The 17,270-nt window shown below is 44.4% G+C and overlaps 1 protein-coding gene, 1 long non-coding RNA gene and 1 other non-coding gene across 6 annotated transcripts in view; all 3 read right to left on the bottom strand.

Moving 5' to 3' along the window:
* Positions 1–1,032: 1,032 nt before the first annotated feature.
* The window catches only part of LOC115930164 (neuroblastoma breakpoint family member 9), a 469,129-nt gene continuing 452,891 nt past the window's right edge, over positions 1,033–17,270 (bottom strand). For all 4 annotated transcript variants that reach the window (XM_063702367.1, XM_063702365.1, XM_063702369.1 and 1 more), the window contains 3 exons: positions 4,177–4,349; positions 3,411–3,462; positions 1,033–2,795 (listed from right to left, as the gene is read on the bottom strand). In XM_063702367.1, the coding sequence (XP_063558437.1) occupies positions 2,552–2,795; positions 3,411–3,462; positions 4,177–4,349 (469 nt within the window). In that variant the 3' untranslated portion in view covers positions 1,033–2,551. The remainder of the gene's footprint in view (positions 2,796–3,410; positions 3,463–4,176; positions 4,350–17,270) is intronic.
* On the bottom strand, positions 8,046–13,191 carry LOC134757817 (uncharacterized). The gene is made up of 3 exons (XR_010132324.1): positions 12,880–13,191; positions 10,980–11,031; positions 8,046–8,442 (listed from the first exon to the last, which is right to left on the bottom strand). It is a non-coding gene; the product is annotated as an uncharacterized lncRNA (long non-coding RNA).
* Positions 12,598–12,761, bottom strand: LOC134758076 (U1 spliceosomal RNA). The gene has a single exon (XR_010132891.1). It is a non-coding gene; the product is annotated as a U1 spliceosomal RNA (small nuclear RNA).

Raw genomic sequence — 17,270 nt, 5'->3', positions numbered from 1 at the left:
CTCAGAAAGAGCATGTGGAGAAACACAGATCATGCCTGAGACCTGGTGGATTAGAGCACTGGCTACTGGGGAATTGAAAGGAAGGGGCTTCACCATGCAGAGGACCAGAGGTGCCAGTCTTGGAAATGCAGAATTGCTGGGAGATGGGGAGGCATGGACAAAGGAAGCATCCTCTGGAGACTCATGGTGAAGAGAACAAATGAAGTAACTGGCAGAAATTATAGGTCCTGGTAGAACAAAATAGAATCCCACAATGAGAAGATACACCATGTATGTCCCGCAAGGAAGACAATAGCTCCTAAAAACGCAAGAAAAATCATTTTGGGCAAACACCTTATATCCACTAATGCGATCCATGTATCAAGACCGCGAGGAAGATTATTAAACATGCGAAACTCAGCGAGACCTGATTCCCTCATGAGGACTCTGTTAAGGATGAGTACCACTCAGCAAGTGATGACTGGGACATTCACTTTTGAACAGCTCATGAGCATTAATATATTTAATTGTGGATCTAAACCAAAAACCAAGGTGTGGGCAAGATGACACCCACAGAATGTCACTGGTATATGTTTAGGTTCAAATACCATTATGAGAAGTGGCAGGTAAAGGAGGTAGGAAAAAGAAAACACATCATGTAATTGACTGTCATATGGAAATATTTGACGTTGAAAGTCATAATTTAAAACGTATAAACCAAATAGTAGAAGTGTGTCTAGTTCAAAGGGGGGAAAACTATGAAACATTTTTAGTCAATATCAAACATGAGCTACACAACCCTTCCTAAATGCCAGAGGCACACACAGACACACACACACACACTCTCACAAAGAATATAAATATCTAGAACCAAGAAATGGAGTAAATGCATTCTGCTACATACGGTAAACATAGCCTACAAGGTGGAAGAGATTAGAAAATAAACAGGGAAATGAAAATGTTTTTATTAATTCGCATCAGTACCCACCAAAACCAATCAGCATAACAAAAGATTATAACGCTGAATGTAAAAAACAATCCAACAGTCCAGAGTGAGAGGCAAAAGTTTTTAATTGTATAGATTAAAATAACTTTGGACAAAAATTAAAACTCAGGCAGAGAATGTTTTTTTTTCAACAACACACACTAGCAAAAACAAAGGCACAGGAAACATTGAGGCAGAAAATTTCCAGTGTAGAGATATGAATATAATAATAGACACAGGCAGGGATGATTAATAAATGATAAAAGGTTTAGAGGATGATCACTGGAATACAGGACATTTCTACTTTTAAAAACCACTCTCCCAAATACTTCATTATAAGTAAGGTGTCTCTAAAAGGGATAGATCTCCTAGACCCCTCCTTATCAGGACCAAGTAACCAGTCCTGATATCATGATAATGCTGATGGACAAACTAGACCTTCTCTGCCCACAGATGGGCTGAGGTTGGAAACTCACAGTATTGACTCTGTAGTGTTCTTGATGAAAGGTTTAGGCTGAATTTAATCATGAAGACATTTTCAGACAACTTCAGAATGTAGACCATTGAGCCAGACAGCTGACCTGTCCTCTACAAACAAGTCCATGTCACCACAATCAATGACAACAACAAAAAGATGAGGAAATATTTGGGGTTCAAAATAACTGAAGAAATGTAGCTACATTATCATTTACTTCTTCTGAACCCAAAATATCTCTCCTCCTTTTTGTTGTGTGATTCGTGGTGACGTGGACTGTGTGAAGGAGACAGGTCAGTTGTCCTGCTCAGTGTTCTACATTCTGCAGTTGTCTGGTGATTACCTCCTGTGAAACTCAGGCTAAGCGTTTTCTGCAAGAACATGGCATTGTTCATATTCTGCACCGGCAGAGTCCCAGGTGACATGCTGTCTCTTGCCAGCGGCTCCTGACTCCTGTTCTCTACAGGATGGAATTGAGAGGAGCAGGGCTAAGGCCTCTCAATGCTGTTTGTCCATCTAGCTGTGGTCTTCCTAAGTATTGATATCAATTGGAGGCTGAAGGACTATGGCTTCTCTACTCAAAGGAGCCTAGTGGGTTAACAACTGTCAAGAGCAGTCAGTGGTTCTGAAATACAATCCTCAGCCAAGGATCCCTCCTGTGTTACAGATGGATCAGCTAAAATGAACCAACACTGAAGGTACAAAGAATGGGGTTAGGTTCAATGAAACCAGGGCAACACCTTTGGATGAGCTAAACACAAAGATGACACTGACCTTGAGCAGGTATAGAAGCTCAGAGACATGTCTGCAAAATGAAACCCCTGAGGAACTTTGTAGCTACCCAGAGATATCTGGTTCAAATTAGAATGTCTGGCAGATCACTCCCAGCATGTGCTACATAGTCGTGTGAATGCGTCACACCTAACTTGGGTCCAATGTCTTCAGACTGAGCACAGGTGGCCACTGGCATAGTCTGAGAATAGGAATAGAGCCATGCCCACTTTCCCATCCTATGACTGGGCTTCCAAAGGGAACTACAGTTTCATTCAAACCTACATGTGCCTATAGGTCCTGCCTGCAGCAATGACATCTCTCAGCTTGGTAAGGGCTGCTTAGTGTGGGAATATGACTCCCATCTGGAAGGCCAGGTGGTGCCTTATCGCTGTCAAAGTAAAAAACCTATTGTCCACGTCAAGGGCCAAGCTGACGTCCTGTTCCTCAGATGAGTAAAAGGCACTTCTGTACTGCTGGAATGAGGCACGTAGTTGAAAGTAAGTTGAAGTAGTCGAATAACATCTATCCAGTGAGTCCTGCAAGACTTCAGGCCCTTCTGCTTCCATCAGCACCTCGTTGAGCCTGGAAAAGGAGACAAAACTAAAGAAGCAGCCAGGGAAAATCAGACACCACAGAGCCCCAACTAGATTTCAGGGGAAACATAAGGAAGTGGTCAAAAAAGGAAAAGGATAGGTCCATTAATGAGGTAAAAAAATTACTGACTTTATGTTGGGATAGAACAGGGCCAGGTAGAAAACAATGAAAGAGAAAGACAGAGAGAGAGAGAGACAGAGAGAGACAGAGACAGAGAGAGAAAGTGAGCTCAGTGAATTGGCCAGGTGACACATTGATGAGGGAGTAAAAGGACACTCTGAGTTAGTGCCCTCATGACACACAGCAAACAGTGATCATGAGAAGAGTGAGCTCAATAGTTTTCCATCAAGTGTGCTTAAAATTCCATGCAGTCGCCATAAGGGTACAACTTCTGAGGTATGGTTAACCTATGGTACATTAGTAAATGATAAGGGGAGGAAGAAACGGAAACCTAAACGTCTACTGCAATGAAACCCTATAGCAATGTCAGCAGGAGTAATTCAGCCTTCATTGAAAACATGAAATCAAGCACACTGTTTTCCCTGGATCTGTCGTCTCCAGGTGTTAACACAGAATTAAGCGACCACAATTGCTGAAAGTTACCTGGGGCATGGTGGGTTTTGGTCTTCTTCCCCTTCTTGGTACTTTTCAATTTCTGCAATAAATTCAGACATGGACAGACACATTAAGCTGATTCCCCTACACACATAACATTCCACTGTCTAATCCTCACACAGGGACCTCAGCCTCCTCAGCATAAGAATAGGACACTATGAGAGATATATTTCAGGAGGCCTGAAGGCTGGTCATGAGAGTGATTCCTTGGTTTTTGTCAAAGAAACTAAGGGTAAAATGTCCCTATTCTGGTAGATCATTATCCCAATATCATTTGTCCCAAGTTTGTGCAAACGGTTATGCCATATCTTTCCAATCAATTTAAAGCTAATGCCCTCAAACAATTTCTAGGAGAAAAACTGCAATATTCAGCCCTGTCTCATCAAATACTCAGATTGTTCATGGTTGTGAGGATTTTAGACACTGAAATTAGAGTGAGAAAGGAAATCTACAAACCCTTGAGTCAAAATCATAGTTCTCTGAATTTGTCCCATCTGCCCAGGCCCAATGCCTTGAGAGTAGAATCAGAGTGCCACAGGCATGGCCTGAGACTAGGAAGAGAGCCACGCTCACTGACCCATCCCATGTTTGGGCTTCCAGGTAGAACTAGAGTTTCGTTCAACCTATATGTGCCTATAGGCCCTCAGTGCAGCAATGACATCTCTCAGCTCAGTAACGGCCTCTTAGAGCAGGAATATGATCTCTATACAGAAAACTCAGTGGATCCTTATCACCTTCATAGAAAGGTACTCACCATCCACATCAAGAGAAAAGCCAACGTGTTCTTCCTCCAATGAGTAAAAGCAACTTCCGTAGGGCTGGCATGAATCAGGCAGTTCTAGATAACTGAAAGGAGTCGAATAACATCTATCCAGTGAGTCCTGCAAGTCCTCAGGCTCTACTACCTCCGGCAGCTCTCTGCTGAGCCTGGAAAAGTAGAAAAAGTAAAGAATAAGCCAGGGGAAATCAGACACCACAGAGCCCCAACTAGATTTCATGGGTAGCATAAGGAAGTGGTTAAAAAAGAAAAAGGATACATCCATTAATGAGGTAACAAATTATTGCCTTCAGCTGGGATGGAACAGGGCCAAACAGAAAAGAATGAAAGAGAAAGACAGAGAGACAGAGAGAAAGAGGCAGAGAGAGAGAGAGAGCGAGCGCTCACTGAATTGTCCAGGTGACACACTGAGGAGGGAGTACAGGACACTCTGAGTTAGTGCCCTCAGGACACACAGCATACAGTGATCATGAAAAGACTGTGCTCAATAATTTTCCATAAAATGTGCTCAAGTTTCCATGCAGTCACCATGAGGATACAGCTTTTGAAGTATGGTCGACCTACAGTAGGTTAGTAAATGATAAGGGGAGGAAGAAACGGAAACCTAAATATCTACTGCTATGAAAACCAACAGCAATGTGAGTAGTAAAAATTCAGGCTTGGTTGAAAACATATAATTGATAATGTCAGCCTGCTCTGCTTTCCCTGAACCAGGAGTGTCCAGGTGTCAACACAGAATTAGCTGTTGACAATTGCTCAAACTTACCTGGGGCATGGTGGGCCTTGGTCTTCTTCCTCTTCTTGGTCCTTTTTAATTCCTGCAATAAATTCAGATAGGGACAGACAAAATAAGCCAATTCACCTACACCCATAACAGTCCACTGTCTGATCCCCACACAGGGACCTCAGGCTCCTCAGCATGAGAACAGGACAATGTGAGAGATATACTTCAGGAGGCCTCAAAGCCGGTCATGATAGAGATTCTTTGGTTTGCATCTCAGAACCAAGGTGAAATGTCCCTATTCTGGTAGACAGTTGTCCGAAAATCATTTATCCCAAGTTTGTGCAAACAGTTATGCCTTATTGCTCCCATCAATTCAAAGAAAATGACCCAGATGATTTCTAGGAGGAAAACTGCAGTATTCAGCCCTGTCTCATCAAATGCCCAGCTCATTCGTGGTTGCAAGACACTGAAATTTGAATGAAGGAGGAAATCTACAAACCCTTGAGTCCAAATCATAGTTCTGTGAATTTTTTACATCTGCCTGGGTCCAATGTGCTGAGAGTGGGCTCAGGTTGCCACAGGCATGGCTGGAGACTAGGAATAGAGCCTTGCTCACTGACCCATTTCATGTCTGGGCTTCCAACTGAAACTACAATTTCATTACAACCTCTATGCGCCCACGGGTCCTGCCTGCGGCAATGACATCTCTCGGGTCAATAAGGGCCACTTGGAACAGGAATATCACCCATATCTGGAGGACCAGGTGGAGTCTTATCACCTTCACAGTAAGGTACTCACTGTCCACGTCAAGAGCCAAGCCAAGGTGTTGTTCCTGCAATGAGTAAAAGTCACTTCTGTAGGGCTGGCATAAGTCAGGCAGTTCCAGATACCCACAGGGAGTTGAATAAAATCTATCCAGTGAGTCCTGCAAGACTTCAGGCTCTTTCTCATCCAGCAGCTCCCTGCTGAGCCTGGAAAAGCAGGAAAAGTAAAGAATAAGCCAGGGGGAATCAGAAACCACACAGCCCAGCTTCATGGGTAACATAAGGAACTGTTTCAAAAGAAAAAGGACAGATCTATTAATGAGGCAACAAATTATTGCCTTCATGTTGGGACAGACCAGGGCCAGGTAGAAAAGGATGAAAGAGAAAGACACACACACACACACACACACACACACACACACACACACACACGAGAGAGAGAGAGATAGAGAGAGAGAGAGAGAGATAGTGAGCTCAGTGAATTGGCCAGGTGACACACTGATGAGAGAGTCAAAGAACACTCTATATTTGTGCCTTCAGGACACACAATGAACAGTGATCATGAAAAGAGTGGGCTCAATAATTTTGCATAAAATGTGCTCAAGCTTCCCTGCAGTCACCATGAGAATACAGCTTTTGAAGTATGGTCAACCTTCACTAGGTTAGTAAATGAGAAGGATAGGAAGAAATGGAAACCTAAACATTTACTGTAATGAGAACCAAAAGCAATGTTAGTAGACATAATTCAGACTTGTCTGACAAGATGAAATCATTATTTTCAGCATGTACTGTTTTCCCCAGACTTGGCATCTCCAGGTGTCAACATCAAATTTACTGTCCATAATTTCTCAGACTCACCTGGGACTTGTGGCCTCTTGGTCCTCCTTTTTCACTTGATCACACCAATGTCCTGCAAATAAATTCAGACAGGGCCTCTTACGTGAAGCAGTTCTTCCTTGCACATGGAAACATTCCTCTGTCCAATCCTAACACAGGGACATCAGTCTTCTCAGTGTGAGAACAGGAGACTTTGAGAGAAATATACCAGGAGGCCTGAGGGCAAGTCTTGAGAGAACTGACTTGGTTCCTTTCATGAGCCTTGGGCAAAATGCCCCTGTTTTGGAATGTGATCTTCCCAGTGTGCTCTGTCCTAGGTTTGTGTACACAAATGAGCAATGTTTTTCCCAATAGATTTGAGGCAACTCGTTCTAACGCCTCATAGGAGAGATACTGCAATGTTCAGGCTTCTCTCATCAAATACCCAGGATTTGATAGTTTATGAGATTGTGGACACTGAGATTTGATGCAGGGGTGCAATGTACCAGCTCTTGAGTCAAAATGAGACTTGGTTCTACACAGAAGCATCAGCTATCATGGCTTTTGTGGGTGAAAAGTCAGCCATTTATCTAGAAAACATACCAGCAAGATGATGGACAGATGAGCTACGACAAGCCAACTTAGAAGACACAGAAAATGGGGATAAATTCAGTGAAACCTGGGTCACATCTTCCACGGAGAGGTAGACAAGGGTGACACTGGCCTTGGGCAGGTAAAGAACTGCACAGACATGCTTTGGGAACAAAACTCATAAAGAACTTTGTAGCTGGCAAGAGACATTCAACTCAGGTGAGCTGATCTGACAGACAACCCCTGGACATGTGCTGCACAGCTTGGTGTGAGTTTGCCACGCCCGCCTTGTGTTCAATGTCCTGACAGTCAGTCCAGGGTGGAACAGGCATGGCCTGAGACTAGGAGGAGAGCGAAGCTCACTGACCCACCCCACGCCTGTGCTTCAGACTCGATTCCAGACTGATTGAAATCTACATTGATATGTAGGTTCCACCCACAGTGATGGCAACTCTCAGCCCAACCAGGGGCGCAAGGCCCAAAGATTATGGGGTCTACCTGGGACATGAACTGGAGCTTTATCACCTTCACAATGGAGTACTCACTGCCTTTGTCAAGAGCCAAGCCGACTTGCTGTTCCTCTACTGAGTGAAAGGTGCTCCTGTCAGACTGGTATGAGGCAGACATGTCAGGAGGAATTGAGAGAGTCCAATCACCTTCATCCCAGGACTTCTGGGGGGCTTCCTCCTCTTCAGACTCCTGCAGATTCCTGATGAGCCAGGCAGGACAGGGATGACAGAAGATATAACCAACAGAGATTAGACAACAAAACCTTCCAGATGATCTGATGGCAGACAGAATGGAGTGCTCACAGAAACCAAAGGCATTTTCCCTTCAAGAGAAATAAAACTATCCTTCTAAATGCAGGCTGGAGGGTGACTGCTCTGAGGACCAAACAAAAATGGGCAGCACGTGCTCAGTACATTTGCCACAGATCAGCCAATGCAGGGCACCCAGACTCTCTCTGCAAACTACCATCATGACTTGCAGCACAGAGAACTAACACAGGGCTTCAACTACTTCGTCTAAATTGGGATGAATTTTACATGCAGCATTCAAGTGAACAGAGCTCTTGAGGCAGTGCAGACACAGATCTTGTGTATTAAGGGTCCCTTTTTACGATATTTTGATATAATATGTTTATTTTTTCAATTTCTTTGCTTACATAAATACTAGCAAACATACTAACAAAAAATAAGCAGAAAGCATTTATACATTCTCTCCCTGGATTTAAACATGTGGGAGAGAACAGGTGACACCAAGAAATCCCTGTTTGAAGGTCTGGAGTGGACCTCCAGCAAACTCCACCAGACCTGCAGCTGAGGGACCTCACTGTTAAAAGGAAAACTAACAAACAGAAAGGAATCAACGTCAACAAAAGGACATCCACACCAAAACCCCATCTGTAGGTCACCAGCATCAAAGACCAAAGGTAGATAAAACCACGAAGATGTGGACAAACTGGAGCAGAAAAGCTGAAAATTCTAAAAACCAGAGCGCCCCTTCTCCTCCAAAGGATCACAGCTCCTCACCAGCAATGGAACAAAGCAGGACGGAGAATAACTTTGATGAGCTGACAGAAGTAGGCTTCAGAAGTCGGTAATAACAAACTTCTCCGAGCTAAAGGAGGATGTGCAAACCCATCACAAGGAAGCTAAAAACCTTGAAAAAAGATTGGACGAATGGCTAACTAGAATAAACAATGCAGAGGAGACCTGAAATGACCTGATGGAGCTGAAAACCATGGCATGAGAACTACGTGACATACGCACAAGCCTCAGTAGCCGATTCGATCAAGTGGAAGAAAGGGTATTAGTGATTGAAGACCAAACTAATGAAATGAAGTGAGAAGAGCAGTTTAGAGAAAAAAGAGTAAAAATAAATGAACAAAGCCTCCAATAAATATGGGACTATGTGAAAAGACCAAATCTACATTTGATTGGTGTACCTGAAAGTGACGGGGAGAATGGAACCAAGTTGGAAAACACTCTTCAGGATATTATCCACGAGAACTTCCCCAACCTAGCAAAGCAGGCCAACATTCAAATTCAGGAAATACAGAGAACACCACAGAGATACTCCTCGAGAAGAGCAACTCCAAGACACGTAATTGTCAGATTCACCAAGGTTGAAAGAAGGAAAAAATGTTAAGGGCAGCCAGAGAGAATGGTCAAGTTACCCATTAAGGGAAGCCCACCAGACTAACAGTGGATCTCTCTGCAGAAACCCTACAAGCCAGAAGAGAGTGGGGGCCAATATTCGACATTCATAAAGAAAAGAATTTTCAACCCAGAATTTCATATTCAGCCAAACTAAGCTTCAAAAGTGAAGGAGAAATAAAATCCTTTACAGACAAGCAATTGCTGAGAGATATTGTCACCAGCAGGCCTGCCTTGCAAAAGCTCCTGAAGCACTAAACATAGAAAGGAAGAACCAGTAGCAGCCAGCCACTGCAAAAACGTGCCAAATTGTAAAGACCATCGATGCTAGGAAGAAAGTGCATCAACTAACAGGCAAAATAACCAGCTCACATCATCATGACAGGATCAAATTCACACATAACAATAGTAACCTTAAATGTAAATAGGCTAAATGCCCCAATTAAAAGACACAGACTGGCAAATTGGATAAGGAGTCAAGACCCATCAGTGTGCTGTATGCAGGAGACCCATCTCACGTGCAGAGACACACATAGGCTCAAAATAAAGGGATGGAGGAAGATCTACCAAGCAAATGGAAAGCAAAAAAAGCAGGGGTTGCAATCCTAGTCTTTGATAAGACAGACTTTAAACCAAGAAAGATCAAAAGAGACAAAGAAGGCCATTACATAATCGCAAAGGGATCAATTCAGCATGAAAATCTAACTATCCTAAATGTACATGTATCCAATACAGGAGCACCCAGATTCATAAAGCAAGTCCTGAGAGACCTAAAAAGAGACTTAGACTCCCACACAATAATCATGGGAGACTTTAACACCCCACTGTCAATATTAGACAGATCAATGAGACAGAAGGTTCACAAGGATATCCACGACTTGAACTCAGCTCTGCACCAAGCAGACCTAATAGACATCTACGAACTCTCCACACCAAATCAACAGAATATTCATTCTTCTCAGCATCACATCACACTTATTCCAAAATTGACCACATAGTTGGAGGTAAAGCACTCCTCAGCAAATGTAAAAGAACAGAAATCACAACAAACTGTCTCTCAGACTACAGTGCTATCAAATTAGAGCTCAGGATTAAGAAACTCACTCAAAACCGCACAACTACATGGAAACTGAACAACCTGCTCCTGAATGACTACTGGGTAAATAAGGAAATGAAGGCAGAAATTAAGATGTTCTTTGAAACCAATGAGAACAAAGACACAACATACCAGAATCTCTGGGACACATTTAAAGCAGTGTGGAGAGGGAAATTTCTAGCACTAAATGCCCACAAGGAAAGGAAAGATCTAAAATCAACACCTTAACATCACAATTAAAAGAACTAGAGAAGCAAGAGCAAACAAATTCAAAAGCTAGCAGAAGGCAAGAAATAACTAAGATCAGAGCAGAACTGAAGGAGATAGAGACACAAAAAACCCTTCAAAAAAATCAGTGAATCCAGGAGCTGGTTTTTTGAAAAGATCAACAAGAAATCCCTGTTTGACTAGTTCACCTGGCTCATCTGATTGCAAGTTCCTATCTTGAGAGGACTACGAAATTAAAACCAACACAACGGCCACAAATAATGTACAACATTGTTAATAAGGACAACTTGTAGCTGGGTGAATGGAAGAAAAAGTTCTGTTCATTGCTTCCTCATTTCCCCTAAATCTACAAACTCCAGCTGCCACTATTGAATTAACAGCCCACAATTCCACGGCATTACCTGGGAGACACTGGCCCTTTTTCTTCCTCTTGCTCATGATCACTTTCATTTTCTGGAAATAAATTCAGAGAAGCAGGTCACATTAAGCAATTCACACTTCACATATGCCCAAATCAGTGTCCAGTCATAGGACAAGGACATAACTATTCTCAGTGCAAGAATATGGATTCTGACAGGAGCACTCTAGGGTGCCCTAGATTAACTCTGGTGAGAAGTAGAACCTCTCCCCACATCCATATAGGCCACATCCATATAAAAGTCCATTTCCGGGTTCAAGCGATTCTCCTGCCTCAGCCTCCGGAGTAGTTGGGATTACAGACACACACCACTGCGCCCAGCAATTATTATTATTATTATTATTATTATTATTATTATTATTAGTGTGTGTGTATGTGTTTTTAGTAGAGACGAAGTTTTGCCATGTTGGTCAGGCTGGTCTTGAACTCCTGACCTCAGTTGATCAAAAGTAGGTGAGGTCAGAAAACATACCCTGGAAGAGGCTGATACAATGCCCAGAACCGCCATCGCTAGGCCTGGGGTTTTCCTCTGTAGCGGAATACTAGTATTCATGTAGTGCAGGGACAAAACCAATTAGATAGTTCTGGGAGTTAAAAAGAGATGATTTACAGTGCTATTTGAGAAGGGGTATTAAGGAATTTGCCAGGGCACTGACGCGTGTCAGGTGTAAACCTCAGGTTGAGAGAGAGCTAAATATTTTCTGTCCATGAAGGTGATAAGCGAGGGCCTGAAGAAACAGGGACTGGGGAGGACACTGGCCCCAGAAATAGGAAAGGGCTTCTTGGGGGTGGGAAGGATGGGTCAGGGTGCTATCTAGAAAGTTGCCTGGCAATGGATGTAGGATGTGGAAGTGAGACATCAAACATGAAGCAGTCGCTTAAAGTCTGAAGAAAGACTGGATATATAAACGGCAGGAGATAGTAGGGAAACTGGACCGGCCCCTCATAAAACTTCCCGCCTTCTATCTCAGGGAGGATCGCAGGGCATTTCCGCCAAGACAGGTGAGACTGCGGTTCTGACCTGCGGGCCTCCATGAATATGCGCTAGGGCACCTGGGGGCCGGCAGAGCCGTTCCCCTATGCAAAGTAAGCGTGTTATGTCTACAACCCAACGGGGACACTGAGAGCCCCAAAGGCCCTGCTTTCTTCCCAGAGAAAAGCGCCCATCTGCATAATTTCTACCTGGCTCTATGAGGTGAGAAAACAGTCCCTGCTAGCACAGAAATCCTACAAACTCCTGTGGGGGCTGCCCTTGGAAGCAGAGGCTGTGTAAGAGATGATGGGGGGTAGGGAAAAACACGAAGATTTTCACACAGGGTGAGAACCCAAGAGACTAGAGACCACGGACCAATCCCTGCGAAAAGCAGCCAGGGTAGAAAGGGAACAGCTGAGCGGACTTCACGATAGCTAACTTGTGTTACAAAGCCAGCCGATACGGGTGATGGTTGCTTTTTCTTCCATGGCGTGCAGGGGACATGTTACTTCCTGTTCCCCAGCTCTCCACTGTAGGATTAACACTTAAGACGCCAACCAAGACACAAAGCAGTACAAAAAAACATACGACCCCTGGCGTACAGTCTATTTTTGAAACTCCAGAAAGTCAGGGGAAAGCGCGAACGCAGTCCCCCACTACCACAAATTATGCAGTCGAGTTTCCCACATTTGGGGAAATCGCAGGGGTCAGCACATCCGGAGTGCAATGGATAAGCCTCGCCCTGGGAAAACCACCTTCGTGATCATGGTATCTCCCCTGCCAGGTAAGTATGAGAGCTTGTGCCTCTGCCCCGCCACAGCCTCATACGCCTCACTCTTTATACACACGGTCACTTGCCCCGCGCACTCCCGAGCCCTTTCCAGCCCTGACACACAGCTGGGATTCTCACTTCCGATCAGCGGTCCTGAATCCGCTCCCACCACACGGGAACTCCTTCGTGGCGAAGCAGCAAGTGGCGAAGCAGCAGCCTCTGCGCTGCCTCATCTACATAGAGGTCGCCTTATCCCTGATGTCACCGACAGTGCCTTGCCCAGTCCCCATCTGCCTTTCTGCCACTCAACCGACCAATCTGCTGCCAGAGCCGCCAAGGGGAAGTGACGTCTGCCTCTCCCTTTTTGCCTCCCGCCTCTGCGTCTGTTCTCTCCCAAAGAAGCTGGTCCTTAGCCTGTGTTAAGGAGCAACCTTTCGGTGGCCAGATGGAGCCGGGGCATCCTTCTTCAAATAATGGCTTTTAATTCGCAGACTAGAATGTTTCGGATTACAAAAGAAACCGGTTCTCTTCACATCCTTATCCTTGTGAGGCAGCATTCCGCTTGCAATTGGAAGCCGTTTAATATCAGAGAGAAACCATATTTATGAAAGTAAAGAGGCTGCTCAGATGACTGCAAACCAGCCTTCCTTACTGGTTTTATCATGTTAATGGCATAAAGACAGTTGTCCAGTTTCATGAATCTTGTAGGTTTTTTTTTTGGATGTTGTTGTTTTTTTTCAAAAATCACTATTGTAGAAAACTATGCTGCCCCAGAAGAGATGATTGGACACTCTCAAGCGTGGTGCTGGACTTTGTCATCTCTTGCACAGCCATCTCCACACCTTAGTGCTTACCTCATGTTAGTTTTTTATATTCTGCAAAGACGAAACCAAAATAATCCAAATTTGACACAAATACCAGGGCTACATCTTATTTGAGACGTTTAACAAATGTCTGGATCATCTTTTCTTATACGTTACACAGGAAACACTGTGAAGTAAGCAAAGTTGGAATGCCCAAGTCAAAGACCATTTGAATATTTGCAAGTAGATTTCAGACAGGAATACTACAGGGTGGTCACAGGATAACAAATTCTAGGCAGCAGATTTACATGACTTGAGGCTGTGGGCTGTTAAGACGCTGAAAAACCAGGGTGTGGACCAAGCTGGCTAAGGCTGAGTGGACCCAACGTGGTGCTGGATTTGATGGTTTTACCTAGGCCCTCATTATATGCTCATTAACATACTAAATCACACACCCGCCAGTGCCATGACAGTTCTGAGACCAGTGTTTGATGTAAAAATGGCACCACAGTTCCAAGAAATCTCCACCTTTACCCAGGAATTTTCGTGAATATTCCAATTCTTGGTTAAAGAAACCCATCAAGATGAAACCCCAGAACCCATTATTCTCTCTCGGGTATGCCCGAGCTCCCCTTTCTTGAGTGTGTACTTTTTGCTTTGCAATAAAGTTCTTCTTTCACTATTAGCTGACTCATCTTTGACTTTGTTCTCACGGTGGTGTCAAGAGCCTGGACACCACGGCTGGGGTCGAGATCCCACAAGTGCCCAGGGACCTACCCCAGCCCACCAGTATCAGATTCTATTCCATTGCTCAAATCACAAAACATCAAGTGCAGAGTTCTCCTTGGAGATCGTAAAGTAAAGATTCTGTGGCATGGTGGCCAGTTAGGCCACTGGAAGCATGGCAAAATATTGAAAATGAGGGATTAGGTGACAGTGTAGTAACTGCTGAATGCTAAATACTTGATCCAGGCCCCATTCCCTGGAGATTGACAGGGAGACACATTGTCCAGGTAGTAGTGGAGAAATGTTTTCTGGGTATCTCACCAGCCTTTGTGGAAAGAACTGGCACCATCCTGCAGATGTAACCGCCTGATGGGTTCTTCCTGACCAATGTACACAAAAAACTCAATTCATGGAGACCATGGCACTGCAGGAAAGAGTTTCATTGACACAGGCCAGCCACGACATGTGGGAGACAGAGTTATTACTCAAACCAATCTCACTGAAGGCTTGGAGGTAAGGGGTTTTTCAAAGATTGTTTGTTGGGGAGGGGGCTAGGGCTTGTGCGGTGCTGATTGTTGGGGATGAAATCACAGGGGCATGGAAAATGGCCCTCCTGCATGGAGTCAGCTTCTGGGTGGGGGCTAAGGGACAGGTTGATTTTGGGGCCAGATGGTGCCATGCAGCAGTCAGAAATGCCAAAGCCTGAAATGACATCTCAAGAGGCCAATCTTAGGTTCTACAATAGTGATGTTCTTCACAGCAGTAATTGGGGAAGCTGCCAATCTTGTGACTTCTGGAATAATGGCTGGTAATTATTTAACGAGGCATACATCTTAGTAGAAATCAGACCCCTTTCATCCTTCTAACTTGGTGGCCTTTCATTCATTTTACAGGGGTAATTTAGTTTTGAGGAAGGTTATCATTTAACGCAGCCTTTTTGGCTGTCCTCAACCTTTTTGTCACCAGGGACTGGTTTCATGGAAGACAATTTTTCCATGGAAGGGGGTGGTGGATGTTTTCCAGATGAAACTGTTCCACCTCAGGTCATCAGGCATCAGTTACAGTCTCATAAGGAGTGCGCAATCTGGATCACTCACATGAGCAGTTCCCAATAGGGTCCGAGCTCTGATGAGCAGCTAATGCTCATGCTGATGTGACAAGACGCAGAGCTCAGGTGGTAATGCTCGAAAGCCTGCAGCTCACCTCCTGCTGTTCAGCTGGGTTCCTAACAGGCCATGGACCAGTACCTGTCTTATGGCCCTGGGGATTGGGGAGCCCTGATTTAAACTATAAACTCAATTTTTCCCAAAGATAGCTTGGGGGAAATTGCACAGGAATGAGCAAAGACAGCAAGCCTGTGAGGCTAGAACCAAGATGGAGTCAGCCATGTCAGCTTTCTCTTGTTGTCATAATTTTGCAAAGGTAGTTTCTGAGGGGCTGCACTGGACACTTCTTAAAAACATGAGACAGATGTTATTGTATGTACTACAGTAGGCAAGAGAGACCAGTAGACAACTGGGCTCAACCTCGAATACAGCAGGAGGAGTTGAAGATTATAGCCAATTGGCAAGATAAGAAAGTCAGTGGATGGAAAATTACTAATAGGAACTTGATTAGCTATCAAAGGTGGTTGCGAGGACTCTTGCTGAACTAGACTCAACAGTATTCTTTCGTAAAACTAGACTTGGCAGGCAAAGAAATAACAGAGAAAAGGGCTCAGAGGAAACTACTAACGTTTGGTCAAAGACTGGAGTCCTTGTCAACTCTACATTGAAGCTTCTGCAAATAAACAAAGACCAACCAAATGAAAAAAAGCAAAAGCTATTTATTCTGAGCTTGCTATAGCAGGGAGTCAGTCACTGTTATTTGTGTTTTGGCAGAGACTTGAAGGCAGTAATAAAGGTGGGAAAGCTTTTTAAAAAGAAAGGCTTCAGGGGCCGGGCACGGTGGCTCACACACATAATCTCAGTACTTCGGGAGGCCCAGGTGGGTGGTCACGAGGTCAGGAGATCAAGACCATCCTGACTAACATGGTGAAACCCCATCTGTACTAAAAAATTTACAAACAATTAGCCAGGTGCGGTGGCAGGCACCTGTAGTCCCAGCTACTCTGGAGGCTGAGGCAGGAGAATGGCGTGAACCTGTGAGGCCAGGTTCCTGGGAGGAACCTCAGGTGATCCACCCACCTTGGCCTCCCAAAATGCTGGGATTACAGGGGTGAGCCACCGTGCCCAGCTTAAGTCTTTTCATGGTTGGAAGGCCCTAATTAGAGCAGCTAATTCTGCTTTTGGAGCAGAAGTCTGAGAAGGTAAACCCTTGGCCTCAATGATTTCTTGTTGGCTAAGCTTCCTTTCTTACTCCCTCATGAATATAGCTATTTCCATCTCTAAACCACTCAACATTTGGGTTAGACAAGAGCTTGTCTTCAAGGTTGGGACTTCTAGAGTAGAGCTCTTCCGTGGTTTCCACACAGGAGTCAATGAGTTTGGGATCTGTTTCTTGAGATGTGAGGTGCAGCAACAGAGTAGCAGGGTTTAAAAATCAGCATACTTTCAGGGTAACATCTGGGGTGTCAAGCAGAAGGGTCTGATATTTAAGTAACTGGCCCCCTGTTAGCCATTGGTGTACTTTTGCCTCTAGGACCCTCTGCACTGTACTTCATGGGGTGGCAGGGGGTGGGGGTGTGGTGGTATGGCATCTAATTGTTGTCCCAAGGTAAACTTAGTGGTTTCTTCTAACAATAGAGTGATGGTAGCCACAGATCTCAAGCTTTCTGGTCACCCAGCTGCCACCTGGTCTAGCTGTTTAGAGAAATAAGCCACTGGTCCAAAGTAATTCCTCAACCTTTGAGTTAGAACATCCAAAGCTGTCCCTTGTTATTCATCCACATAGAGGGTGAAAGATTTTTCTAAGTTCGAGAGTCCTGAGGCAAGGGATGTCCCTGGCTTTTCTTTTAAGGCTAAGAATGCCTTTTGACAGGTTCCAAGCTCCGCCTCCTGG

The sequence above is a fragment of the Gorilla gorilla genome, chromosome 1, assembly GCF_029281585.2.
Source record: "Gorilla gorilla gorilla isolate KB3781 chromosome 1, NHGRI_mGorGor1-v2.1_pri, whole genome shotgun sequence".
NCBI classification, from domain to species: domain Eukaryota; kingdom Metazoa; phylum Chordata; class Mammalia; order Primates; family Hominidae; genus Gorilla; species Gorilla gorilla.
The sequence above is the reverse complement of the archived record's forward strand: the minus strand, read 5'-3'. Positions and strand labels throughout refer to the sequence as shown.